The 27,348-nt window shown below is 43.1% G+C and overlaps 1 protein-coding gene across 1 annotated transcript in view; it reads left to right on the forward strand.

Moving 5' to 3' along the window:
- Window positions 1-514: 514 nt before the first annotated feature.
- The window catches only part of parp14rs3 (poly(ADP-ribose) polymerase family member 14-related sequence 3), a 58,506-nt gene continuing 31,672 nt past the window's right edge, over window positions 515-27,348 (forward strand). Inside the window, exons 1-12 of the mRNA XM_080199408.1 lie at window positions 515-829; window positions 7,825-8,033; window positions 9,479-9,518; window positions 10,324-10,494; window positions 14,655-14,903; window positions 15,084-15,320; window positions 16,717-18,245; window positions 20,840-20,891; window positions 22,059-22,193; window positions 23,352-23,414; window positions 25,373-25,549; window positions 25,655-25,839. Of these exons, the coding sequence (XP_080055534.1) occupies window positions 661-829; window positions 7,825-8,033; window positions 9,479-9,518; window positions 10,324-10,494; window positions 14,655-14,903; window positions 15,084-15,320; window positions 16,717-18,245; window positions 20,840-20,891; window positions 22,059-22,193; window positions 23,352-23,414; window positions 25,373-25,549; window positions 25,655-25,839 (3,216 nt within the window). The 5' untranslated portion in view covers window positions 515-660. The remainder of the gene's footprint in view (window positions 830-7,824; window positions 8,034-9,478; window positions 9,519-10,323; window positions 10,495-14,654; window positions 14,904-15,083; window positions 15,321-16,716; window positions 18,246-20,839; window positions 20,892-22,058; window positions 22,194-23,351; window positions 23,415-25,372; window positions 25,550-25,654; window positions 25,840-27,348) is intronic.

A 27,348-nucleotide genomic window follows, 5' to 3' on the forward strand; every position in this document is an offset into this window, starting at 1 on the left:
ATAGAATCAATGTTTGGAGTCTGGATGAAAGGCCATTTAGACTCGAAACGTTGGCTCAATTCTCTCCCCATAGATACTGTCAGACCTGCTGAGATCTTCCAGCATTTTCTGCTTTTAAATCAAGGGACGATGTGGTTTTTGACTTGTGTGACTATATTAAAGGTATTGAACAATTTATTCATAGTTAATCACAATGTACTTGCTGTATTCATCACAGACCAGCAACTATAAGGCCACAGAATACTGCATTATAGAGCCATTATAGATGCTCTGGCTTAATCACATTTCGTAACTCTTGGTGACCCTTTTCCCCAATGTAGTTAACCTGCAGCCAAAATTCCTCTAATAGGTGAACTGCAGCCGGAGCAGACTGAAGGTCAGGGGGGATTATTTTGAAATAAACCCATAATAAGTGTGTTTCTTAGCGTTTTGATTCTGAGCGAAAGATTATCTTTGTTATCTTTCACTTTCACTTTCGATAGCAGCACACACGGAAGTATATTCGCAGCAAAACCTTGAGCTTTCGATAAAGGTGGACTTCACAAGACCGAACTCCCAGTCGAAGTCCCACATTCCCAAAAAACAGGCTGAGCCCCTTCCGAAGATCGGTAGGAGTGGGAAGCTGGAACTTTAGCCCTGAGAGTGGGGGAGAGCCCAGGGATGGCTGGATTCCCTGTGTTAGTGGAAGGACTGCCTGTTGAATTGGACTCCGTCAAAAGCAAACTAGCCATTTATTTTCAAAGTAGGAAGAAATCGGGTGGAGGGGAATGTGAGATCAGAGCACACCCTGATCAGGGAAAGCTGCTGGTGTATTTTAAAAATGAAGAAGGTAAGGATTTGTCTTGCTAAATGAATTTAAAGCCGCATCCGGTTTGCATTGCAGTAGAAAATGTGGACATACGCTACTATTTTCCAATGATAAACTCTTCATTAGGATAAAGTTTTGTTGAGAATGTTGCACTTTGCTGCTACTGTTCTGGGACATAGCGTTAAGGGGTAACTTTTTAATACCTGGGCTGTGCAGTTACATTCTGCACTTCAGTTAGACAATTGCAACATCGATGGGGTTTCTGAGGACAAGTGTGCCGATCTTACACCCGGTGAATCAGTACTGTGTTTTCCTTCGTCCAATTCTCCAGTTAGAGGGTATATTCAGGGAGTTTATCTTTTGAACTTTCCACTCACCTGACGAAGGAACAGCCTCCCCAAAGCCTTTACTACCAAATAAACCTGTTGGAGTTTAACCTGGTGTTGTGAGTCTTCTTACTGTGTTTACCACAGTCCAACCCCGGCATTGCCACAATCATGACTTCTGTGGAAACCTGTCATCACCATCTTTTGAGATATTTAATTTGAGCCCTAAGATGAAAACAAATCACTGTCAATGCTGAAATCTGAAAATAAAACAGAAAATGCTTTTTTCCAGCTGAATTCTCTGGCTGTTCACGTCCAGCAACCGCGGGCAGCAAGTATGGAGAATTCGAGGCTCAGCCTCGCTGCAGCTGGACCGGAGAATCCCAGCTGCAGGTGAGGTCGGAGAATCCGGCCTCAGCGAGAGAAGACAGAGCTACCTTCGCTCAATTCTCTCTCCACAGATTATCCACTTTGAGGTTATCCACCTTGGTAGAAATAATAGTAGGAGGGATTATTATTTAAAAGGCAAAAAGCTGCAGCATGCTACGATGCAGAGGGACCTGGGGGTCCTTGTGCATGAGTCGCAAAAACCCAGTCTGCAGGTGCAGCAGGTGATCAGGTAGGCGAATGGAATGTTGTCCTTTATAACGAGGGGGATAGAATATAAAAGCAGGGAGGTCTTGCTGCAACTGTACAGGGTACTGGTGAGGCCGCAGCTGGAATACTGTGTGCAGTTTTGGTCGCTGCACTTGCGTAAGGATATATTGGCTTTGGAGGGAGTGCAGAGGAGGTTCGCTAGGCTGATACCAGAGTTGAGGGGGTTAGCCTGTGAAGAGAGACTAAATTGACTAGGTCTGTACTCGTTGGAGTTTAGAAGGATGAGGGGGTATCTTATAGAGATGTATAAGATAATGAAGGGGATGGATAGGGTAGAGGTAAAGAAATTCTTCCTGCTTAGGAAGGATAGCAGGACTAGAGGGCACAGCCTCAAGATAAGGGGAGGGCAGTTTAGATCAGAGTTGAGGAGGAACTTCTTCACTCAAAGGGTGGTGAATCTCTGGAATTCTCTGCCCGTTGAAGTGGTGGAGGCTACCTCGCTAAATATATTTAAGTCACGGGTAGATAGGTTTTTGATAGACAGGGGAATTAAGGGTTATGGGGAGAAAGCAGGAAAGTGGAACTGATCCATTTCAGATCAGCCATGATCTTATTGAATGGTGGGGCAGGCTCGAAGGGCTAGATGGCCTACTCCTGCTCCTATTTCTTATGTTCTTAGATGCTGCCAAACCAGGGAAGATTTTCCAGCATTTTCTTTGTTTTTTTTGTTTAATATAGCTATAAGGAGATGACATTTACTAATTGCAGACTGCTGCTGGAAAGCAAAGCAAAACCTGATAACTCTGAATGCGAATTGTAGGGAATGCAAAACAAGAGGGTGTAATCTTACAATTGGAGCCAAACCCATTCAGGACTGAAATGGGGAGAGGCTTCTTCACACAAATATAGTAAAAAAAATCTGGAACTCTTTCCCGTAACATCTATGAGTGCTAGGTCAGTTGACACTTTCGAGGCTGAGATTGCTAGATTTTTAAGTCTGGATATATAAGTTAGATGTAAGGAGCATAGATGTGCAAAGGGGGCTGAGGTACAGATCAGCCATGATCTGACCGAATGGTGGAGCAGCCTCAATGAACTGAAGAGCCTATACCTATTCTTGTTAATGGACAGATTGGATTGTAACTTATTATGATTTGCTTCTGCTACTCTGCCTGTTTCTGGATGTCTCTCCATTCACCCTTTTAACTCAGATCTGAATTTTCTTGTATTTCTCTCAGTGAATTCTTTTCCTTTTCCCTCTATAGGATATGTAGGGATTACTCCTCCTTATATCAGCAGTGAAATATTCCAAGGTTGTGCTATATGTATATGTTGTGATAAATTTACTCCTTTCTGGCCATTGGCAGAAAGCACAAAAGAAAGGGCGCATTTCTTGGAGGTGGTAAGTAAAGGCTGGTTATAGGCGCTCCCTACCACAAGGCAGATGTTTAATTTTCTTTTTGAGTGTAAAATGGGATATTGTCAATCTCTAACCTGGTTGCGTTGCAGTCGGGAGAATAGTAGACTGTGGTGTTCCTCAAGGATCACAGCCAGAACCGCTGTTCCTGTTTTTTAATAGTAGATGAATGAGCTAGATATTGGAATACAAAGTAAAATTTCAGTTTGTCAGCGATACCAAACTTGGAGCACTCTCACAAACATTGAACATAAGAACATAAGAACATAAGAAATAGGAGCAGGAGTAGGCCATCTAGCCCTTCAAGCCTGCCCCGCCATTCAATAAGATCATGGCTGATCTGTTGTGGCTCAGTTCCACTTTCCCGCCCTCTCCCCATAACCCTTAATCCCCTCTCTTATCAAGAACCCATCAACCCGCTTCTTAAAAATATTTAGTGAGGCAGCCTCCACTACTTCAACGGGCAGAGAATTCCAGAGATTCACCACCCTTTGAGTGAAGAAGTTCCTCCTCAACTCTGTTCTAAACCGCCTCCCCTTTATCTTGAGGCTGTGCCCCCTAGTCCTACTGTCTTTTTTGAGCGGGAAGAGTCTCTCCACCTCTATCCTATCCATCCCATTCATCATCTTATACGTCTCAATGAGATCTCCCCTCATTCTTCTAAACTCTAACGAGTACAAGCCTAGTTTATTCAGCCTCTCCTCATAGCTCGATTGAAACAGGACATAGACATTCTAGCTGAATGAGCTGAGAATTGGCAGATGGAGTTTAATTAGGAAAGTTTGAGGTAATGTATCTAATGGAAGAGCTTGGGAGAGACAAGATAGACATAATAGTTAAAAAGAACATGCAGCGACAAAAGAACCTGAGGATTCAAGTGCATATGTCTTTGAAGGTGATGGGACAAAGGCTGGAACCAAGAAGGAAAGTATTTACAATGTTGCAAAATTTCCCCAGTGAATTCCCCTAGTTGCACAGTGCCTTGATTACTGAGATGCATATCATTCTAAGCACTGCCTTCCAAAGGTATCTGACTATATTGCTATTTTGCTATCACATTCATGCTTGGATATGGAACAGTTGTAACTATAGATGCAGGTTGTTGCACAATCCATTTATATGTGTATTAGTAAAGCAAATAAGCAGAATCGCTTTCTGCTGATGGGTGGATTGATAACCAGTGATACAGGTTTGGGAAAAAAAAATCCAGTAGGGAAATATGCAGAATTGGTTTTACACAGTGGGTAGTTACAATTTGGAGTGACTTTCCAAAGGGAAATATCAATTCTCCTAATGCCTTTCTCCCTTGAGGCTTGTTAATTGAGAATCAGTTGTAATATTTTACCTCTGTGCTATTGTATTCATACCTTAAAGGCCATAAAAGTATGCATGGACATTAACAGAATGCAGCTGCATCATCCATTTTCTGCCACCACCAAATCCTAGTCTGAGGGGAGGTGATGGCCTAGCGGTATTATCACTAGACAATAATCCAGAAATGTTCTGGGGATCCGGGTTCAAGGCCCGCCATGGCGGATGGAGAAATTTGATTCCAATAAAAAAAATCTGAATTATGAATTTACTGATGAATGTGAAACCATTGTCGATTGTTGGGGGGGATAAAAACATCTGGTTCATTAATGCCCTTCAGGGGAAGGAAACTTTCCATCCTTACCTGGTCCAGTGCACATGTGACTCCAGAGCCACAGCAATGTAGTTGACTCTCAAAAGCTCTCCAAGGGCAACTAGGAATGGGCAATAAATGCTGGCCAGCCGACAGCGCTAGTTGACAGCGATAGTCCCACAAATGAATAAACAAAAAAGGGTGCAACGGAGATTTACAAGGATGTTGCCTGGATTGGGTGGCATGCCTTATGAGGATAAGCTCAGTCTTTTCTCCTCAGAGAGATGAAGGATGAGAGGTGACCTGACAGAAGTGTATAAGATGTTGAGAGGTATATATCAGGTGGATTCTCAGAGGCTTTTTCCCAGGGCTGGAATGGTTGCTATGAGAGGATACAAGTTTAAGGTGCTGGGGAGTAGGTACAGAGGAGATATCAGGGGTAAGTTTTTCACTTAGAGGGTAGTGGGTGAGTGGAATCGGCTGCCGTCAGTGGTGGTGGAGGCAAATTCTATAGGGTCTTTTAAGAGACTTCTGGATGAGTACATGGGATTTAATAGAATTGAGGGTTATAGGTAGGCCTAGTAGATAGGGATATCATTGGCGCAGCTTGTGGGCTGAAGGGCCTGTTTGTGCTGTAGTTTTTCTATGTTCTATGTTCTAAAAAGGATAATCTGGCATTGGAAAATACATCTGGAGCTAATAGATAAATTGATGCATGTTGTGATAACTGGGAGCTCTTAATCATACCCACCCTATTAGTACAACACTGTCCTATCAGTGCATGAGGCAGCAAGTATCTGCCTATTTCTTTTAATATTTACTTGAGGACGGAGATAGAACTGGCATACGGGTAGGGATAGCCAGCTCCCAGCCCTGAAATGGGCAGATAGAATAATCCCTGATCATTTTTTCTGATGCTAGTCAACAAATTAACATGGACTGATGGTTGAATAGTTATTCTAAGAAGGAAGTGATGGGTCTTCTTAACAACAACTTGCCTTTATATAGTGTCTTTAACATAATGAAAGGTCCCAAGGAATTCTTCATTCCAATTTATGCTTGCTGGTCCAGGTGCAAAGATTCCTCAATTTGATTGGTTAAGGACACACACAGTTGGTTGCCCTACTCCCACACCCCTCAGGTACCTTGTAGAGGGTGCTCTGCTTGGCTGAGTGGCTGACAGAAACATACTGTACAAAAGACCATAGAAGGGCAGTCAGTAATTGCACTATTCGTCCACTGCTCAGAGCAAAATCTGGCCCAGTATCTATTCCCTCCAGCACCAGTGTACTGTGACATATCTACACATTGCACTGCACCTCACCAAACATCTTTCGACAGCATTTCCCAACCCCTCAGACTTTACAAGAAGCAGCAATTGGACCACTATCACTTTCAATTTTCCAACCAAGTTACACACCATTCTGCTTTGGATTGAATTCCTCAAATCCTGAGCTTTCCAACTTCAGAAACAGAAGGATTGTGACAATTCAAGGGGAATTCACATTGAGCCCCGTTCCCCTATCCTGTGCTCACTGGCCTCCATTAACCTCCATTAACTCCAGTTCAATGTCTTAAATGCCTTCTTTCCTAATCCCTCCGTGATCCCAACCCTCCCTATTTCTATGATTGCCACCATTCTCCCAATCCTCTGAGATATCTGCGCTCCTCTAATTCTGGTCCCCAGTGCATCCCAGTTTATAATTGCTCCAACTTTAGCAACTGCCCTTCAGTTATCTATAGGCTGCAAGCTCTGGAATACCCTCCCTATATCTCTCCACCTCACCACCTCAGTTTCCTCCTTTAAGACACTCCTTAAACCAAGCTTGACAAAGGTTTTTCCATCGGATCTATTGTCTCCATTTAAAGCTCAGTGACATACTTTGCCACGTAATGCTACCGTGAAACAACTTGTGACATTTCATTATGCTGTTGTATTAATATAAGTTGCTCGTGTCACTCTGCTGTTAAATGTGTATTTAGACAGATGTGGGCAAGCTCTACATTATTTTGGGTGAGTGTAATTCACATTTATGAACAAAGAAAATTACAGCACAGGAATAGTAATTGAGGTAAGTACAGTATCGTGAAGTGTCCAATGTATCTGAGTCAGACAACGTGATGGCATTTTTGAGAAGCTTTTGGAGAAATATAGCATTTTGGATGGCAACTTTCAGATTAGAAATTGCTGTTTAAATTGCAAATAAACAACAGTGAATACTGTCGGCCTCACCATTAGTCTGTAGTGCAATCTGGCCCAAAGCTGTGCAATAATCTCTGTCCTCTTGATCCGTCAAAGTCTCTCCACCTTTTTAAGATTTAAGTGAGGATAGAATTCGCACTACTCTTTTGACATTAAAGCTGCAATGTGATTCGGTGCCATCCAGGAAAAAGCAATCCACTAAATTGGTACTTTGACACTAGACTCATTGTTCTGCTCTCACAGATACCATATCACTGGTTCAGTTAAGGGATAGCGTGGACATTGACATTGGAGGGATTGGTGATGGTGCTATTGGTGAGGTTTGAGGAAAGCAAGCTGGGCATTTTCATGTTTGAGATAGCCCTTGCTTGCCACCTACAAGGCACAAGTCTTATTTGCACTTGCTATTTCAAGTCTCCATAGAAGGCTGGTGACGTAAGTAATTTTATTATGCTCCTGTGACACACCTGGGACATTCCATTATGTCACAAGTGCTGTATAAATATCAATTGCTGTTGGCACTATGCTGTTAAAAGGGTATTTCAGCAGATATGGGCAAATTCTAACTTTTTTTGCTTAGTTTAGTCCACGTGTATGAGGTAAGTGCAGCAATGTGATGCTTCCAATGTATTTGAGTCAGACAATAACTGATGTTACTTGGCTGAAAATGGTACAAATTTTGGTTGGAAAATGCAAACAGATTTTGATGAATAAATGTAATGAAAATGCTAAAAATCTTACTCTTGATGATTGTCACTGGAAGCAGTAAGCCAATTGTTTAAGGCTAATGCGAAAATATCCTAGCCAGATCCTGAGAGGAAATGATTCCTGTTTGTTCTGTGTTATCAGTGCAGAAAAACGTGGCGAAGGAGGAGTTCCACACAGTGCAGCTATTGCACCCAGAGCCAGTCCAGCTTCGGGTTACAATCTATGAGTGGGGCAGTAATGAAGGAAGTTCTGTGAGTCCCATTAGAATGACAGTAAACTCTAACAAAGAGCCAGCAGTTGAACAAAATCAATTGTTGACCAGTTCCCAAAAACACAATAAATATGACCGGGTAAGTCAGCACTAATGTAAATACACATTCCTGCTATTTATTGTTTCTTCTGTGCTGCTTTCCATTATATTAGTTTTACAAAGTGAGCTGCTTTTAAACAGCACACAGGCAAATGTGTCCCATTTTGTTGATGAATATTTAAAGATGTAAAGATTGGAAGTAAAGCTGATGTCAGGCATTTTAACTGTCCATCCGCCCTGGAAATGATGACTTAGAATTTAAGTATGTATTATCACATAAATCGTGTCACAGACAAGATACATTGACATGTTGGTCGGAATTTTACCGGCATGCCTGCCCCGATTCTGGGGGCGGGTGAGGCTTGGAGAATGCCATTCTCCGTTGGCTTCGGGCGGGATCATACAAAACCTCAGGCGGACGTGCCGGCAAAATTTCACCCGTTACCTCACTGCTTTAAAATACTTATTGTATGGATTTTTTGGGGCTTAGAAATCTGATTTGGTCGCGTATATATAGTTATTGTATGGTGCAGGAAAATGCAGTTGGGTTGCTGACAAACCATTCGATTTTGTTCTCTACACTAACTCTGTTTCTATCTGCTCATCTACTTCATTCCTCTCTGTTCCTGTCTCTCAGTCTTTCTCTCTCCTTCTCAATCTCTTTCTCCACCTTGCTCTATCTGTCTGCATCTCTCTCTTTCTCTTTGTTAGTCCATTTTTTCCAATTTATCCCTCTCTCTCGGTGGAGGGGTTTTATGCTCCCGTTTTCATCGTACAGGATTGACGAGGGGAGCGGAAAATCCCACGAGAGGCATTTTATGCTGACATAAAGGTGTGATGCGATCCTTCCTGCACACCCCCCCCCCCCCCTGCTGCTACCCCACCCGCACCCCCAACAGTGATGTAATGGGAATCCTGATGTTCAACATCAGAATCCCCGTTAGAATACATTTCAATCCATTATCAGCCTCTATGCCTGATACTCCCCCCCATTACAGTATCCATTCATGTCATCTTTCCGTAAATGATGGCAAATATCCCATATTGTCACCTGGTGGGCAGAACAGCAGAACATAGGGGAGGGGGTCATGTCTGGACAGTATCCTTGAACTGCCCCCAGGCACTGCCCTCAGTGCCAAGAGCAATATCAGGGCAATGCCAGGGAGCAGTGCCCGGAGAGTGCTCGGATGCAGTGCCCATGGGACAGGGATATGCCACACAGATTGCAATGATTCAACCACCCCACCACATTCTCATTAGCAATTAGGGATGGGCAATAAATGCTGGCTGAGCCAGCAACGCCCATGTGAATGAATACAAAATTATTAAAGAGAATTAGGAGAAAAATAGAAAGCAAATTGACGATTTATTGTTTTAGTTGTGTTCTTTGCTCTCATGTACCATCCATCTAATGCATCATTACTTTTTCCAGAACAATTTAACTGTTTTTTGTATGCAATACTTTTTTTTCCTTTTCTACAATAGAGTCCAGCAAAGGAATCTCCAGATCCAATGGGAGCATCAGGTACAGATTTTGTTTCTTGTAATGTTGCAACTGTGTCAGGGATTGTGGGTTTTGGACAAAAAGAAAATATTGTTTTTTTTTCCACACGTAGATTCAAAATAACAACAGATTTATTGCAGGAGCTTTTTTGTCTGCACAGAGAGAAATTGAAACTAAAATAGATGTCTGTGAAACACGCCAATGTATTATCATCAAATCATGTGATTGGCTCTTAAAGTAATCGTGCAACCATTTAAATATATAACATCCCTTTCTCTTTACTTCTGTGGTCATGACAGCAAATTACTACATTGGTTGACAGGATGCAGATTTTATATGCTGAATACCATTTACTTTGAGATAATCCTCAAACTCTTATGAAGTAAACTGTGAACCATATTGCCAACAATTGGGATTTTGGCTTATCAGATCTTGCAAAAAGATTGTCAAGTTTTTCAATGGGTTTTTTTTCGTTGCAGTAGATTGCATGATAACAACTTCTGGCCACTTTGAGTGTGCATCCATTGTGACTAAGAACATGTAACCCTCAAATGGGGCAGCAGAATCAACATGTGACCATTGCCATGGCATTTTAGGTTACTCACATAGCTGTAAATGAGACAGTGCTGAAGTATTTCTTATTTGTGCACAGGATTGACACTGCCCCACATTATCTTCAATCTGAGTACCCAGGCACAGCCCCCAAAACCACTTAAATATACAACATTTCCGCAGAACAAAGTGTACCCTGCATGGTCATCTTTATGTGTGACAATTATTACCTGAGGAAACAAACGTCCTTCACCTGTACATTGTTCTCTTTCAGTTTTGGAGCCCTCCAAGAAAAAGGATAGCCATGTCAGCCAGCTGTTTGTTACCAGTGATGGTCCTGTTGACACAGATGCTGTTGCAATGTACTTTGAAAAATTTGTATCAGATGTGGCAATCTCTGTAAATGATGAAAGCTCTTGCTTTGTGACCTGTCCAAGCAGTGATGGTAAGTGTTTATATTATTAACTGCAACCTCTGAGGGGAAAAAATGAGAATATGTGGCATGAATTTAAACATTACCAGTCCAGAAATGATTGCATTCCGCACCAGCCACTTCACCAACCATTACTTTGTTGAGCTAAGGTGTGTTAGTGTTGCAGATGTGTGAATAGATATTAGCTTCTATGACACAAATGAGGCAAACTTTCAGATGTTTCGGTAAAAGTATTGATTCTCTGCACATTATACAACACATACTCTATCTAGCAAAAAGCCCATGTATTGTCAGTTCCCAATTCTAATGCATTCTGAATTTTAAGCTCCTGATTTAAAAGAGAAAGCCAGGGAGAGTAAAATACAGAGAGAGGCCTGGGCTGGGACTTACCAGTTCCACCCGCTGTCAGGGTCATCCAGCTCCGCCGCACGTCAGTGGACTGTTCATTGGCCCACTGCATCCCCCCAAGTCAGCTCCCACCACAGGGGGGCTGAAGAATGCAGACCAGAGAAATTAAGGATTGAGGAAGTGCCATCCATCGTACTCTCCACTTCCAATCAATCAGAGTTCACACATTTTCAGAAGCTTAGGTTGATCTCACTTCCCCAACCCAGTGGATTGTGAACTATGTTGATCATCTCTGTCTCCAATCTTAAGCTTCACATGTACTGTAGTCCTGGTCACCTAGTATTGTGAGCATCTTGCATTGGGGAACGTGTCTGTACTGCCCAGTATCTAATTATATGATAACGTAAGCTAGGGGTGTAAATATTATCTAAATATTTAATTATTGGGGTAGGGAGGTGTGGGAGGGAGAGGGGAGATCTATTTGCCTTCATTGCAATTATTGCAATACAGCTGATGTTGGGAGACCTGGACTATTTCTGGATTTGGGTGTCATTTCAATGTAAATTTGTTCCAACACTTGTGAGATGAAACCACGAATGGTTTAATGTGGGGATGGATAGGATAGAGGTGGAGAGACTCTTCCCGCTCAAAAAAGACAGTAGGACTAGGGGGCACAGCCTCAAGATAAAGGGGGGGCGGTTTAGAACGGAGTTGAGGAGGAACTTCTTCACTCAAAGGATGGTGAATCTCTGGAATTCTCTGCCCGTTGAAGTGGTGGAGGCTGCCTCGCTAAATATTTTTAAGACGCGGGTTGATGGGTTTTTGATAAGAGAGGGGATTAAGGGTTATGGGGAGAGGGCGGGAATGTGGAACTGAGCCACGACAGATCAGCCATGATCTTATTGAATGGCGGGGCAGGCTCGAAGGGCTAGATGGCCTACTCCTGCTCCTATTTCCTATGTTCTTATGTTCCTGGTCATAACTGCCCTTGGGTGAAACAAAAGTTGGGGGGTGGGTGATTCTCCCAGAAGTGCTGAATTGGCGGGAAAACTGTTCTAAATCCCGACTGTCCTGTCAGGTCAGCTTCTCACCTAAATCTCTGCACTCGGTGCATTGAAGAAATCCCAGTCATGAATGTCATAAAAAACCCAGGGGGGCAGGACGTATTTGCACCTGAGTTTGACAGTTCTGGAGCTCTATGCATGCGCAGCGGCCCCAAACTGTCAACCTCCCGTTTGCTGGCCAGCTCGATCACTGGCCAGCCTGGGACCTCCGCAGTGCTGCCCTTCAGCCACCACCCCCTCTCCCCACCTCATCCCCACAGCCCGATTGAGGCCCTCATAGCAATTCCTGGGCCAGGCTTGACCCCCCCGCCCCCCATCCCGACGTCCAGGCCCCACCCCACCTTCCAGCAGTGGCGATCCCCCAACCCCCTCAGCCCGGCAGATCTCTCCTCCGCTAATCCCCCCACCCAGGATGAGACTCCCCCAGAGCAGGCCCCCCGACCCAGCAGACCATCTCCCCCCCCCCCACCACCCCCCCCCCCCCCCCCACCCAGCCCACCCTAGTCGCTACCCTCTCTCCATCCCAGACCAATCCTGTCTGCAGAGGGGCAGCAGATCCCCCCCACCCACACCAATAGCCCCTAGACCCCCGGTCCACAATAGGCCCTGCCCCCTTGGTACTGCCGATGATCGATGGGCAATGCCCAGGCACCTCCTGGGCTTGGGCACGCTGCCCCTTGGGCAGTGTCAGGGACACAGGCTGGCACTGCCAGGGTGCCCATGCCCTGGGTGCTCCACCTCCACCGCCCGACCCCCTGGGGGGCCCCGATTGCCCCTCCTTCATTCCAGCGGGGTCTCCCGCTAGTTCCTCGAACATGGGGAGCTAGTCTGAACCCTGCTGGAATGAAGTACTCCTGACGGCGTGGGAGATTCAATCAGGACCTGAAAGGTCTCAATAATTAACAAATATACATATTTAAAATACATGCAGAATAGATTAAAATGATTTACCCGTCTTCCCATCAGTTTTCAGTGTGGTCCGACTGGCGACTGTTCACCGGCTCTGGGAGATGCGCATGCATTCCTAGTGCATACACAAATCCCTATTCAAGGCCACAGACACGCATTTCCCACTGCAACCCGATAGAAAAGTTGCGGGTTGCAATGGGAGAATCGCGGACAAGATCTTTAATGTATCAGTTTCAGAAAGAAGGTGCATTGGGACATTTTGTCACCTGGTTCATCTGGATTTAATACATGTTATTCAATATCTGTTGCCTTTGGCCATTTCTTTTTAATTTTTTGCCAAATCATTTTCTTCTAAAGCACAATGATGAAACATCATTCAGTCTCCAAATGCTTTTTGTCCAAGAAAAATCACAAAACAAAATAATATTTTCCATAAGCTGTTTGGTTAGACACAATGCTATTATTCCGACAACAGGAGTAGGAACAATTAAAACTTGCCATTACTATAGCATCAAGGTGTGGATATATGCGATGGATCATTTTCCCCTTCACACACTCTACATTAGGCCAAACATTCTCAGCTCGTTTTTAACAGCAGACCAGGAAGAAAGCAGTATTTCCTTTGTACGTAAGGTTTTGTAGTAAACGACCTTACTGATGCATAATATAAAAGCAAATTACTGCAGATGCTGGAATCTGGAACAGAAACAGAAAATGCTGGAAAATCTCAGTAGAGCACAGGCTCTGACAGAGTCATCCAGACTCAAAATATTGGCTGTATTCTCTCTCTCCAGATGCTATCAGACCTGCTGAGATTTTCAAGCATTTTCTGTCTTTGACATTATCAATACAGTTTCTTTCATTCTGCATTGGAATGAAGTTCCTTCATTACTGCTGGGTCAAAATCCTGGAATTCCTTCCACAACTATTCCGGCAACACAGGGGCCAAAATTTTATGTTGTTGAGATGTGCATGTGTGCAATCGGAAGCATCTAAAATAGCGCAAGAAGACATCAGGCGCACGTCACAATGTCATCATGCGCTCATTTTGGTTAATGGATACATACCCGACAATAATCAGGTGGACAATTTAACCCCTTCAGGGGCAAATTGAATGTAAATTTACGTGGCCCGTCTGCCTTACAGGTTGGTAGGTGGGCTGATTGGCTTGCTGACCTTTATGTTTTAGCTGTAACTCGATCCAGGATGGGATTAGGGCTGAAATAAAATTTTCAACAGGGTATCTGGGGACTGAGGTTTGTGTTTGAATGAGCCGTCCACAGTGTTTTTCCATGACAATTTATTGTTAGCAGGTCTGAAATTCTCTGAGACAGCTCTGGATCCATTGTCATCTTGAGGCAGCATATTGGGAGCACCAACCCGCACCTTCCATTTTCTTGGTGCCCGCCCTCTTCCTGCCCTCCATGGGACATATTCAGGGCATGGGGTTGCCGCAGTCCAAGAAGGCAGCTCACCACCACCTCCTCAAGGGACATTAGACATAAGCAGTAAATGTTGGCCTACCTGGCAATACCCATCAAGAATGAATAAAACAAAATGAAATTTCAGGAAAGTGAGATTGACAGTTTATGAGTGAACTTTCCTTAAGTTCACCATTTGCACTGAATATCGATGAGTTTGTGTAAGATTCCTGTGCGAACTTTTTCATGACAATTTATTCCGTATTGCCTGTGACTTCAGGTTGCAGAGTGAGTTATTTGGTCAAAGCAGTTGGACTTGTACCATTTCTGAAGAGCGCTTTGGTTGTCATTAGAAATAAAAAGATGCAAAGTTGATACAAAGATAAATTTGACTGACTGATTTTGTTGCCTTCCTGCTTTCTGTTTACAGGCCTGGACAAAATACTTTCACAAAAGCAGCACAAGCTGGGTGGCAAAACTCTGCAAGTGCAAATATATGATAAAGACAAAGAAGATGAAAAGTACGAGCCTCGAACATTTCTCCTGAGGGGTTTTGATGTTCACTCGAGATTAGGGCATATTTCACTGTACGTTGACAGCCTCAGCAATAGCACAAAGCATCATATTGAACCCCTGCGAGATGGCGAAACAGTGGCGGTCACTTTTGAAACTGATCTAGGTTGGTGTTCTTACATTTTATTTTCTTATTTGTTTGAGGTAGCAGCAGTTCTTTTATTTGCATGTTTGGGGTTGTGGCCAGGATGACTGAAACGTGAGAACGGATGAAATGGTTTCACTGAAGCCTGTCTTGAAGATTATGATTAATGTGTGCAGTAATGTAGAATTCCTTTTTTTTTAGATGCCAAAGCTTTTCTGCAGAATTGTCGTCAGAAGCCATTTGAAAACCGTCTCATCACTGCCCAACGTTTGGCAAAGGCAAATTCAGTGCTGGTCGAGGGAATTCATCCCAGTTTCAGCAGTGACCTGGTGGACATGTACTTTTCAAACACTAAACGCAGCGGTGGTGGGGAAATCAGAGAAATTGTTTTTAATGGAGTTGCAATGACAGCTATTATTCATTTTCAAGATCATGAGGGTATAGTATTTCATCTGTCTTCTGAAAATATGCTATTTCAAGAGTTCAAAATTAAAATTTAGGCTATCTTCCATTGGCAATCATTTAAGCATTCTCCCTGCTGCCATCAGACTTTTGAATGAACCTGCCTTATATTAAGCTGACCTTTCTCTACACCCTAGCTGTGACTGTAATACTATAGTCTGCACCCTCTATCTTCCTTCTCCCCTGTGTACTCTATGAACTGTATGTTTTAAGTGCGCAAGAAACAATGCATTTCATTGAATCCCAACACATGTAACAATAATAAATCAAATCAGCACATCATTTGTAAGATTAAGCTTCATAATAACTATCTATGACTCTGCTTTTAACTCAACTTGCCCATCAGAATGTGGCAGGTGATTTGTGAAGAAAAATTGAGTTGCTGTCACCTTTCCATAGCAATATTACTCCTGGAATTGAAGCAGACTTCTCCAACCCAATGGCAACCTCAATGTTGAAGGGTAATGGAATTGTCTTCATCAACTGACTAACATGTCAAAAATTAAAAATACAATACTATGGATGCCGGAAGTCTGAAATAAAAGCAGAAAGTGCTTGGTAGGTCTGACAGCCTCTGCAGAAAGAGAAAAAGAGCCAAAATTTTCTGGCCCTTACTGCTGGTGGGATCTTCAGGTCCCGCTGATGGCGACACACTGGCACAGTGGTTAGCACTGCTGCCTCACAGCATCCCAGAAACCCAGTTCGATTCCTGGCTTGGGTCACTGTCTGTGTGGAGTCTGCATGTTCTCCCTGTGTCTGCGTGTTTTCCTCCCACAGTCTAAAAGACAAGCACTGGCCATGCTAAATTCCCACCCACTGTAGCTGAACAGGTGCTGGAGTGTGGCAACAAGAGGATTTCGTGGTGGCACAATGGATTCGATTTCTGGCTTGGGTGACTGTCCGCGTGGAGTTTGCACATTCTCCCTGTGTCTGTGTGGGTTTCCTTCAGGTGCTCCGGTTTCCTCTCACAGTCCAAAAGTCATGCTAGTTAGGTGCATTGACCCGAACAGGTGCTGAAATGTGGCAACTAGGGGAATTTCACAGTAACTTCATTGCAGTGTTAATGTAAACCTTATCTGTGACTAGTAAATGAACTTTTAACTTCATTGCTGTATTAACTTAAGCCTACTTGTAACATTAATAAATAAACTTTAAACCTGCCCCAGTCAGCAGAGGGTGGGAGCCACAGAAAATGACGTTGATATCAATGGGACCAGAAGAGCCCATAATTACCATTTTGAGCCTTTTTGACCCTTCGTTATGACTGGAGCATGTCACAAGTTGACACAAGCTAGATAAATAATAAAAGATAGATAATAAACTTAATTATTTCTATTCACTTAACTGGTTACTTCTAATTGTGTTTTTGCAGTGGTAAGGAGAATCACTGGAAGGAAACATTCACTAAAGGATGTTCAGCTGACTGTTAGTCGTTATTACCATGATCTGCAATTATCTTTGTATGGAAATAATGGTCCAGAAATCAAGCAACCTGAACAGTTTGATATTAACATCAACCCCACACTTCTAAACTATATCCAGAAGACTCATCTCTATAGAAAAGAGTTAGACGAAATTGCAAAGGATGTTTATTGTAACATTACCTTCACGGACTCTCCAAATCCAAAGCGAATTATTCTGAAGCCCACTTTTGACATTGATATATTGTTATGCTATAAAATTGCTAAGGATTGGAAGAAGCATGCTGAAGAGGCAATCTGGAAATTCATCGGGAAATTTGACGTTAAAGATTTCCCAGCAGATAAAGATTTGTGGGCAAAAGTGGAGAACAAAAGCAGGGGACTGAAAGCACCTGGCTTTGATGTTCTTCATTGTTCTACAGAAAATAAGATCATCATTGTTGGAGAAGAAAGTAAAGTTTTGGACCCTTCCAGAAGGCTACAAGAAATATTGGAAAAGGCAGGAAGAGAATTGGAAGTTGAAAGGAATACAGTCAAAGAGCAAATTTTAGTGGGAAGTCTTGAGGAGTTGGAGTTCATACATCGCAATGTCAATGTCACTGTTTCCTCTGTGCAAATATCCACCAGCACAACTCCCCCAGCCTTTAAACTGAAAGGATTAAAGAAGGAAGTTGACCAAGTCCACAAGATCATTGGCCAGTTTCAGTCCCAGTTAGAAAGGAAACCTCTCAATCAGTCGCCACATCTAATAGACTTTATCAAATCGCTAGAACTCAAGAAATTTGTGCAAACTCACTTTGTTGAAAAGGGCATCAAGGCCACATTGGTGCAGAGACAGTCTGTTGAGCTCGTGGCTCTCAAGGCCGATGTGAAGAAAGGAGAAGATAAAATAAAGCAACTTTTCCAGGAAGTAAGGATTAACTTCACTCCGGAGCAAACCAAAGTCGCTGAAGGTGACAAATGGAAAAGGTTCCTTGATGATTTGAAATTTGACTTGAAGTCGAAAGAGGCGGGCTGCAGAGTCATAGAGGAGAAAAATCAAGCTGCCATAATAATCATAGGATATTCAGACATTGTTTCTGATGCTGTAAAAATAATAACTAATTATCTGGACAATAAGACAGTGATCACACAACTCATTCCTGCCACACTGATGCAGGTGGACTATATGGAAAGTTTCTCGAGCCTCACAGAACAGCCTGAAATCCAGAACAAAGAAGTCATCATATCATATATCAGGACAGATCCAACAGGTTTAAAAATATCTGGTGCAGCAGAGCATATGAAGGAGGCAGTTTCTGCTATTGAAGAAAGGTTAAAAAGGATTGAGTCAGTAACCCACACTTACAACAAACCAGGAGAGGCTACAGCTCTGTCCAAGCACAAGGACATCCTGGAAGTCAAAGCTAAAGGACGTGGGTGTTTGTTGTTAATTAAAACCAAGGAAGAAGATCAGGGTTCATCAAGGCTCCCAAAAACTGTAAGTGCACACAAACAATCAATTGGCTACAACATATCAACCTGGCTAGCTATTACACTGGACTGAAAGTCAGATGAGCTTTTGTTACGTGTATATAAGTGAGTAGGCTTAGACACTCAGGTCCCAACATTTATAGGGGTGTTGGAAAGGTGCAAGTGATGCCTAAAATGGCTGCAAAATACCAACAGGTCTACATAGGTGGGGTGGTAGCAGTAGGAGATACGGTAAGTGTATTGTTCACCCTTTCCCCAGCAATAATCCCTTCCCACCAATATCGCTCATTCAGCTGAGACCGGGATACACAGGCACCCTCGTCCTGGGCCTGCCGATGTCCCGGCAATGGCAACACCCACTACTGAACTTTACTGTTGCAGAGACTGCATGAGCTGCTGGCTAAACAGATTGAGCTATATTGCAACATGGAGTATGCAATTGCTGCGGGGTGGACTTTTTCTTTTAATTAGTCTGTTTCTGACCGATATTTCAATCAGTGGGATGAGCAATACACTCAGCAACACCCCCTCCCCACCACCTCCCCGAACTTCCAACAACCCCTCCAGGCCCTTGTAAAATCTAGCCCCATTCAGGAAGGCTGTAAATGTTGGAGAGGAGGCTTACTAGATTGATACCTGGAATCAGCAGGTTGTCTTCTGAGGAAAGGTTGTACAGACAGGGCTTATTTCCACTGGAGTTTAGAAAAGTGAGGGGTGACTTGACTGAAGTATATAAGATCTTGAGCAATCTCAGTGAGGTGAGTCCAGAATGAAGGGGCTTTGATTTAAAATTAGGGATCGCCCCTTTGCATAAGAGATGAGGAAAGTTCTTTTCTCTCAGGGAATTCTTCAACTTTGGAACTCAGAAGGCAGTAGAGGCAGGGTCATTGAATATTTTAAAGGCGGAGGTAGTTAGATTCTAGTTAGGCAAGGGAATTCAAAGGTTATCAGGGTAAATGGGAATAAATATGGAATTTGAAATACAAACAACTCAGGAATGATCTTATTGAATGACAATCTGGTGAGATTATTACTGGGGGAAGTGGGGAAGGGGATGGAGGAGTAGCTCTTTTGTAGTGGTTGCAATTGGCGAAGGAATGGGTTCAGAGACATAGGTGTCTCAACAAATATAATTGTACAGAGATTAAAATTAGGAGCAGAACTAAGCCATTTAGCCCCTTCAGGTTTCTCCAATTTAAAGAAATTGGGCGATCTAACTTAAAGAAAACAATTTGCTCTCATAGTGTCAAAGTTAAGATGCCATTGAAACAGATGGAGGTTCAATGATTAGATTGATGCACATTAGGGAAAGTGGGTACGAGGGGTTGGCCAGCTCTGTGAGGTAGTTGGCAAAGGAACCAGAGGGAGAAATGAGATTTATGAAAATAGGGGCGGCACAATGGCACAGTGGTTAGCACTGCTGCCTCACAGCATCAGGGACCCAGGTTCAATTCTGCTTCGGTCACTGTCTGTGTGAAGTTTGCATGTTTTCCCTGTGTCTGCATGGGTTTCCTCCAGGTGCTTTGATTTCTGTGAGGAAGGGTTAGGTTGATTGGCCATGCTAACTTGACCCTAGTGTGTGGGGGGTTGGCACGTTAAATGTATGTTGTTAAGGGAACAGGGCTTGGGCGCAATTGTGGTTGGTTCAGGCTCGATAGGCTGAATGGCCTCCTGTACTGTGGAGATTCTATGATTAGCATCTTTTTGTCACAATGAGATTCATTAGTATTTCATTGATCCTGATGGTTTCTGTAGTTGAAACTCCAGTGATCCACTATCCTTATGGTTTATAGAAAGTGCAGACAAAGGCAGTCATGAAATCCCAGTAAGAAGTCCCTGAACACCAAGTTAAAGTCCAACAGGTTTATTTGGTAGCACAAGCCACAAGCTTTTGGAACACTGCCCCTTCATCGGGTGAGTGGGAGTTCTGTTCACAAACAGGCCACAACCAAGCTTGTGGCTTGTGCTACCAAATACCTGTTTGTGAACAGAACTCCCACTCACCTGATGAAGGGGCAGTGCTCCGAAAGCTTGTGGCTTGTGCTAACAAATAAACCCATTGGATTTAACCTGGTGTTGTGAGATTTCTTACTATGCTTACCCCAGTCCAATGCTGGCATCTCCATATTATGGAAGTCATGAAATCCATCAGGGGAACTCCTATAGCCATGTGTTCTGGCACCTCCACGTTCAGAAGCTTCCAAACTTGGTCAGTTTGTAGGTCAGGTGACTTCTGCCACCATTTTAAAGTCAATGGGCGTGATCCTACTGCCTGTTCATGCCACGTTCCCATTACAATGAAGATGGAGGTTTTGGCAACAAGCCAACGGGAATGGGAAAATCCTATTGGTGTGAATGGTTGGAAAATTCCTGCCAGTGTCTTTGCTTGAGAAAAGTCCTCTTCAAGAGGTTCAGCCAATAAAATTAAAGAGTAATCGTCTGCACAACACATTATCAGGACAGTGGAATTAAACAAACTGGCGGAGAATGGCATCTGTGATGCTGGGGGCTGCACCTATTCAACAAGCTGCAGGAATAAAGCATTGTTCGTAAAATATTCAAACCTGTCTGCTCCTGAACAATTTCTTTTTTGCTGCTCAGGTTTTAAGACAACTGAAACAAGCTCCCAGGTCACCAATACCTTTGCCTCGAGGTAAGACAATACGAGTACAATTTTAAAATGGTATGTTAGAATGAACTAATTGAACAAAATGCACAGGGAACAACTGCAGTGTCTAAAAAACATGGGTCTGTTGACATAATTCTCAGAATAAAAGCAAATTACTATGGGTGCTGGAACCTGAAACCAAAAGAGAAAACGCTGGAAAATCTCAGCAGGTCTGGCAGCATCTGTAAGGAGGGAAAAGAGCTGACATTTTGAACCCAGACAACTCTTTGTCAAATAAGTGCCTCTGGCACTCCACTGATGGTGGTTCCCCTTATCAATTGGGTGCGGGTGGGGAAGGGTTTCCCTTGTGAGTTTAGTGGGGGGTTTCCTATGTGCATGGGAGACGGTGGTGGTCTCTGTTTGCATGTGGCAGGCTGGGGGCTCCTGTTTTTTCTATCAGAGATTCCCCAATCTCAGAATTCCCTGCTGGCTTTCTCCGGCCTCGCCTTGCCAGCACAATCAGAGTGCTCGATTATTTGGACAGAAAAAGCGACTGTACAGCCTGTGGGCTCCATGTCGATTTCTTCACCTCAGCCAACACTCTGTGCAGAGAATGGAAAACGGTCTTTTATTCCTTCTTAACCTCCCCTTACTTAGCTGAAATATATTGTGTTGCCATGAGAGTGTGACTTGGAAACTTATCGCCATTCTTTTACTGACACTGGGTCAAGATCCCGTAACTTCCTCCTGTACCTACACCTCAGGGACTGCAGAGGTTCAAGAAGGCAGCTCACCACCAACTTCTGATGGGCAACTAGAGATGGACAATAAATGCTGCCCATGCCAGCAATGCCCACATCCCGTGAAATGAATTTTAAAAAAGAACAGCGTGTTCACAAACACAATTGGCCCCTATTTTGTTTAAATACTGTGTTATGAAAGTGATCTCGGGGTGGACAGGAAGGTGGTATAGTTGGCACATGTCCTATTTTACATGTCTCCTGCCCAAGTTGAAAACACAGCCAATGGGAGCTCATAAAATCCAGACTTAGATGAGGGCGGCACCTATGAGACATGTTAATTTTTTTAAAAAATGATGTCTATCCTAGATAAAATATAATTGACTGTCATTCAGATTTCATATCCAAAGTTTAACCACATAACATGAACTATATATCATTTTGATTCAGAGTAACTTTGATCTCTCTGCAGTGTTGAAATCAGCACCAACAGACCCAATGATACTAATAGGTGGTGTAACAATTAAACTAAAGAAAGGTGATATCACCCAAGAAATCACAGATGCCATAGTAAATTCTACCAACATCACATTGGACTTGACTTCTGGTAAGTTTAAGAGAGAATGGGGGTGATTTTCCAATGTCATTGTGCTTGTTGCAGATTGTGCCAAGAGTAATGTGTGGGTCTAAAAATCGGTTTCATGCCCAGCGCGAAACAGTTTGCAATTGTCCCATTCCCTTACTATTGGCATGAACCGGATCACATCCAGAAAGGACACGAGGCCAATTAGCATATTTAAAGTAGTATTTAAATATTCACAGCTCGTTTGATGCCAGATTCTTCCAGCTCCCAGGATCTTCCGACTTCGGGCAAGGTGACCGGCCAGAATCACGACTGGTCTCCACTGGCAGAAACCAAGCACAATGGCCATGGCGAAGGGTCGGGGGCTTAGAAACCATTGAAACACCCTGGTGGTCAAGGACATGGCTGGCCAGTGCCCATCTCGAAGTGTCCACCTGACAGTGCCCACCTGGCATTCTGTGTAATTTTAACCAACGGTCTGAAATAGAATCATAGAACCCCAATAGTACTGAATGAGGCCATTTGGCATTTTGAGCTTGCACTGATAACAATCCCACCCAGGCCTTATGCCCATAATCCCACATATTTACCCTGCTAGTCCCCCTGACGGTAAGGGGCAATTTAACAAAACCAGCCAACCTATCCCACACATCTTTGGACTGTTGATGGAAACAGCAGCACCTGGAAGAAACCCATGCAGACACGGGGAGAACATGCAAACTCCACACAGACTCTGACCCAAGCTGGGATTCTTACCGAGGTCCCTGGCGCTGTGAGGCAGCAATGCTAACCATTGTGCCACCTTACCACCCTTAAAAGAGGAAGCTTTTGTGTGTGAGGCTGTCACATGAGGATGAGGTTACATTCGGGGCCAGAAGAACCCCCATGAAATTAAGGTGTATTACTGTTTGCTGACTTCACTTGTAAGGCAGCAGAAGCAGTGATGTTCATCTGAGATCCACAAATAACATTCAGGCCTCAGCTTAGCCACCTCATCACAAGCCCCCATGATAAGTTAATCAGTGATGGACTGTTAATACACCACTGACCATTTTACATCCCAATGTTAACGTTGACCCAAATTTCACAAAAAGAATCAATGTATGATTTATGAATCTGTCTCAGCATACAACAAAGGTCTTGTTTTTCTCCCTGAATATCTGTTTGTTATTTTACCTGTAGGTGTATCCGGTGCCATACTAAAGGCTGCTGGCAGTTCTGTGAAGGATGAGTGCAAGGCCCTAGGTACTGGTAACTCTCAGTCAGACTTGTGTTTTTCTAGAAAGTATGTTTGAAAAAGTAATTACAATTGTCTAACAGCAAGTCTCACGGTACATAACGATCGGGGAGGGGAGGGTGGGAGTCACCGAAGAGGGTCAAGAGAGATTAAAGGGGCAGCTTGAAGTCGAAAAGATCAGTTCACCAGAAAACTTTGAAGGAAATGAGAGAAGTGGTGAAGCACGTACCAATCTGTTGGATCTATATTACTGGACAAATATCAAAACCTTATATTAGTTACTGTTAAAGTGAAGGTGATTAACACCGAAGCTCGTTCAGAAGAATGACACTGAATAGGTGGGAGGGGAAAAGTTGGGAGGCTATTTCTTCCCCAACATCCTGGCAGTAGTTTGGGATACTGCCTGAGTAATGAGTTGTCATCCTGGGCTATTGTCCCCCTCAGATTAACCAAGTGGTACCCAGGTCTGCTGAGTTTGGATTGGCCAGAGTTAATGACAGTGAGTGTCCTCGGGTCAAGGGGCTTCACATCACCGGAGAGCATTTACTTGAAAATTTGGTATCTTTGTACTTGCCTCAGTCCCCTAGCTGCGGAGGATAGCTTTGAGATTATGCTGGATCTACAAGGGCAAGTGTCCCTGGAACACCACTGCAAACACAAATGCCCACTTCAATTATTCAAATGCCCCTGGCTTTGGGACAAGATTAATGATATTCTGGCATAACCACTGAGGGCAGAACTTCCACTGGGATTTCAAGGCTAATGTTTTGGTTCTCTCTCAGTTGTGTAGCGTGACAGATGGAATGCTGTAGAACAAGTTTATATCAGATTCTGCCTGTCCTAAAAGTTAAGTACTTAAAAATAACTCGCTGGTGGCAGCTACTATCAGAGCTAAAGAAAAAACATCTGTTCCAGGCAAATCTTGTTATTCAAAGGCGTGATTCTACGGGCACAGTGTAGATGTGTCCCCACAAAGAAAAAAGTGGTCTTGTCATAACTACAGCCCCCTGGCTATCCAGAAGCATACAGGCCAAGATAAAGCAGACACAGGAAGCTTGTCACAGTCACAAAAGATTTGATACTGAAGGAATTAGGAAGACAAAGAATGTGAAAAAATATTGGCAGGTAAAATCAAAGAAAATCCGAAGATATTTTACCAGCAAATTAAGAGCAAGAGAATAACTAAGGAAAAGATAGTGTCTATAAAGAGATGTACATGGTAATTTATAAGTTGATGCAGAAGATGTCAGAAGTGTTCTCAATGAGTTCTTTGTCTCTGTCTTCACCGAGGAGAGGGATAATTCAGACACTCCAGTTAAAGAGGAAGAGTGAGAAATATTAGATACAATAAAGCATGGTGGGAGAGGAAGTACTAAAGGAACAGACATCCTTAAAGATGGATACATTACCAGGGTCGGATAGATTATATCCCACACTGTGAAAGGAAGCCAAGGAGGAAATAAGGAATGCTCTGGGGATAATTTTCAAATCCTCACTGGATACAGGTACCAGAAAATTGGAGGTCTGCGAACGTTGTGCCATTATTTATAAAGAGCATGGGAGATAGGCCAGAAACCTAAAGGCTGGTCAGTCTGACTTTGGTGGCGGGCAAATTATTGGACACAATTCTGAGAAACAGGATAAACTGTCACTTAGAAAGACATGAGGCGATCGGGGATAGTCAGCATGGTTTTATTAGGGGAAGATGAGACCTTAATAACTTAAGCAAATCTTTTGAGGAAGTAGCAAGGAGGATTGATAAGGATGGTGCAATGGATAATGTCTATATGGATTTCGGTAAGATATTTGACAAAGTCTAGTTGAGCTTGAGCAGGAATTTCTGGTCTTGGGGCTGGAAAATCCCATCCAATGTGTTGTATCTGCTACTTTGGGATGTGAGCAAATAATAAGTGTATTTTCGGCAATGCTGCAGTTCCAGGTTAATGAGGATGAATTTCTTTCCTAGGTCAACAGCCAACTGATGGTGTCGTGGTCACCAGTGGTGGCCAGCTTCAGTGTAAATATATAGTGCAGATGGTTGGACCCACAACAGCAGCTGGTATCACAGCATCAGTATACAAGGTCCTTGAGGAATGTGAAAAGCGGAATATCACTACTGTTGCAATCCCAGCCATTGGGACAGGTACCTCTCCCCAAAATGAGCACTCGGTCAATTTATTCTTGGATTTGTTTTTACCTTGCTTTGATTTTTCCGAGATTTACCAATGTGTTTTTGGATTTTATTCAGGTAAAGGCGGAATCAGTTGCACAACTGCCATCAATGCAGTCTTCAGCGGAATGGAGAATTATTTCTCGGCTATCACATCGTCCAACATGAAAGCCATTTCCATTGTTGCATTTGAGACATTTGTTTATGACAGTTTTGCTGATGCTTTTAATGCAAAGAAGTTGAATTCCAGTGCTAGCACAATGGTAATCTTTGCATCCTGGAGGGATTTCATTTTCACTAGCTCTGTTTTAGAAGAACATATTACAATGTAGAAACTAATAACCTAACATTCCAGCTGTGTGATATGGTTATTTCAGGAACATAGAAACAGGAGTAATCCATTCAGTCCATTGAGCCTGTCCCATATGGTGAGATCTTGGCTCACCTGTAGTCCAACTCCATCCACCCATCTTAACTCTATCTCTCTTAACATTCTTTGCTAGCAAATATCTGTTGACTTCAGGTTCAAAATTACTAACTGAGTCGCATCCAACACTTGACGTGGGAGAGAGTTCTGCATTTCTACAATCAGTCACATGAAGACATCTTTCCTAGCATTTCTCTTGAATTGTCTGGTTCTGATAGAAATTTCATGTCCTCTTGTTCTAGATTCTTGGACCAGCAGGGAGATTTTTTTACTCTCTGTCCTAGCAATTCCTTTTAATATCCTAAATGTTTCAGTCAAACAGTTTATCTTTTTGATTTGATTTTGATTTATTATTGTGATGTGTAGTGGGATACAGTGAAAAGTATTTTCTTTTGCATGCTACACAGACAAAACATACTGTTTATAGAGTACATAGGGGAGAGGAAAAGAAAGTCATAGTGTCATAGAGTCATAGAGATATACAGTATGGAAACAAGCCCTTCGGCCCATCTTGTCCATGCCGCCCATTTTTAACCCGTAAGCTCGTCCCAATTGCCTGCATTTGGCCTATATTCCTCTATACCCATCTTACCCATGTGACTGTTTAAATGCTTTTTAAAAGACAAGATTGTACTCACCTCTGCTACTACCTCTGGCAGCTCTTTCCAGACACTCACCACCCTCTGTGTGAAAAAATTGCCCCTCTGGACCCTTTTGTATCTCTTCCCTCTCACCATAAACCTTTGCCCTCTAGTTTTAGACTCCCCTACCTTTGGGAAAAGATATTGATTACCTAGCCGATCTATTCCCCTCATTATTTTATAGACCTCAATAAGATCACCCCTAAGCCTCCTACACTCCAGAGAAAAAGTTCCAGTCTATCCAGTCTCTCCTTATAACTTAAACTATCAAGTCCCGGTAGCATCCTAATAAATCTTTTCTGCACTCTTTCTAGTTTAATAGTATCCTTTCTGTAATACGGAAACCTGAACTGCACACAGTATTGTAAGTGTGGCCTTACCACTGTCTTGTACAACTTTGACAAGGCATCCCTACTCCTATATTCAATGTTCTGACCAATGAAACCAAACATGCTGAATGCCCTCTTCACCATTCTGTCCACCTGTGACTCCAGAGACGGTGCAGAATATGATGTTGCAGTGATAGCTAAGATGTGGAGAAAGATCAGCTTAATGTATGTTAGATCCACTCAAAAGTCTGATGGCAGCAGGGAAGAAACTGTTCTTGAGTCAGTTGGTACGTGTTCTTAGAGCTTTATATCTTTTTCCCCATGAAAGAAGGTGGAAGAGAGTATATCGGAGTGCATTGGGGTCCTTGATTATGC

Source organism: Carcharhinus amblyrhynchos, chromosome 11, assembly GCF_965287045.1.
Source record: "Carcharhinus amblyrhynchos chromosome 11, sCarAmb.v2.hapA, whole genome shotgun sequence".
In the NCBI taxonomy this organism is placed as follows: domain Eukaryota; kingdom Metazoa; phylum Chordata; class Chondrichthyes; order Carcharhiniformes; family Carcharhinidae; genus Carcharhinus; species Carcharhinus amblyrhynchos.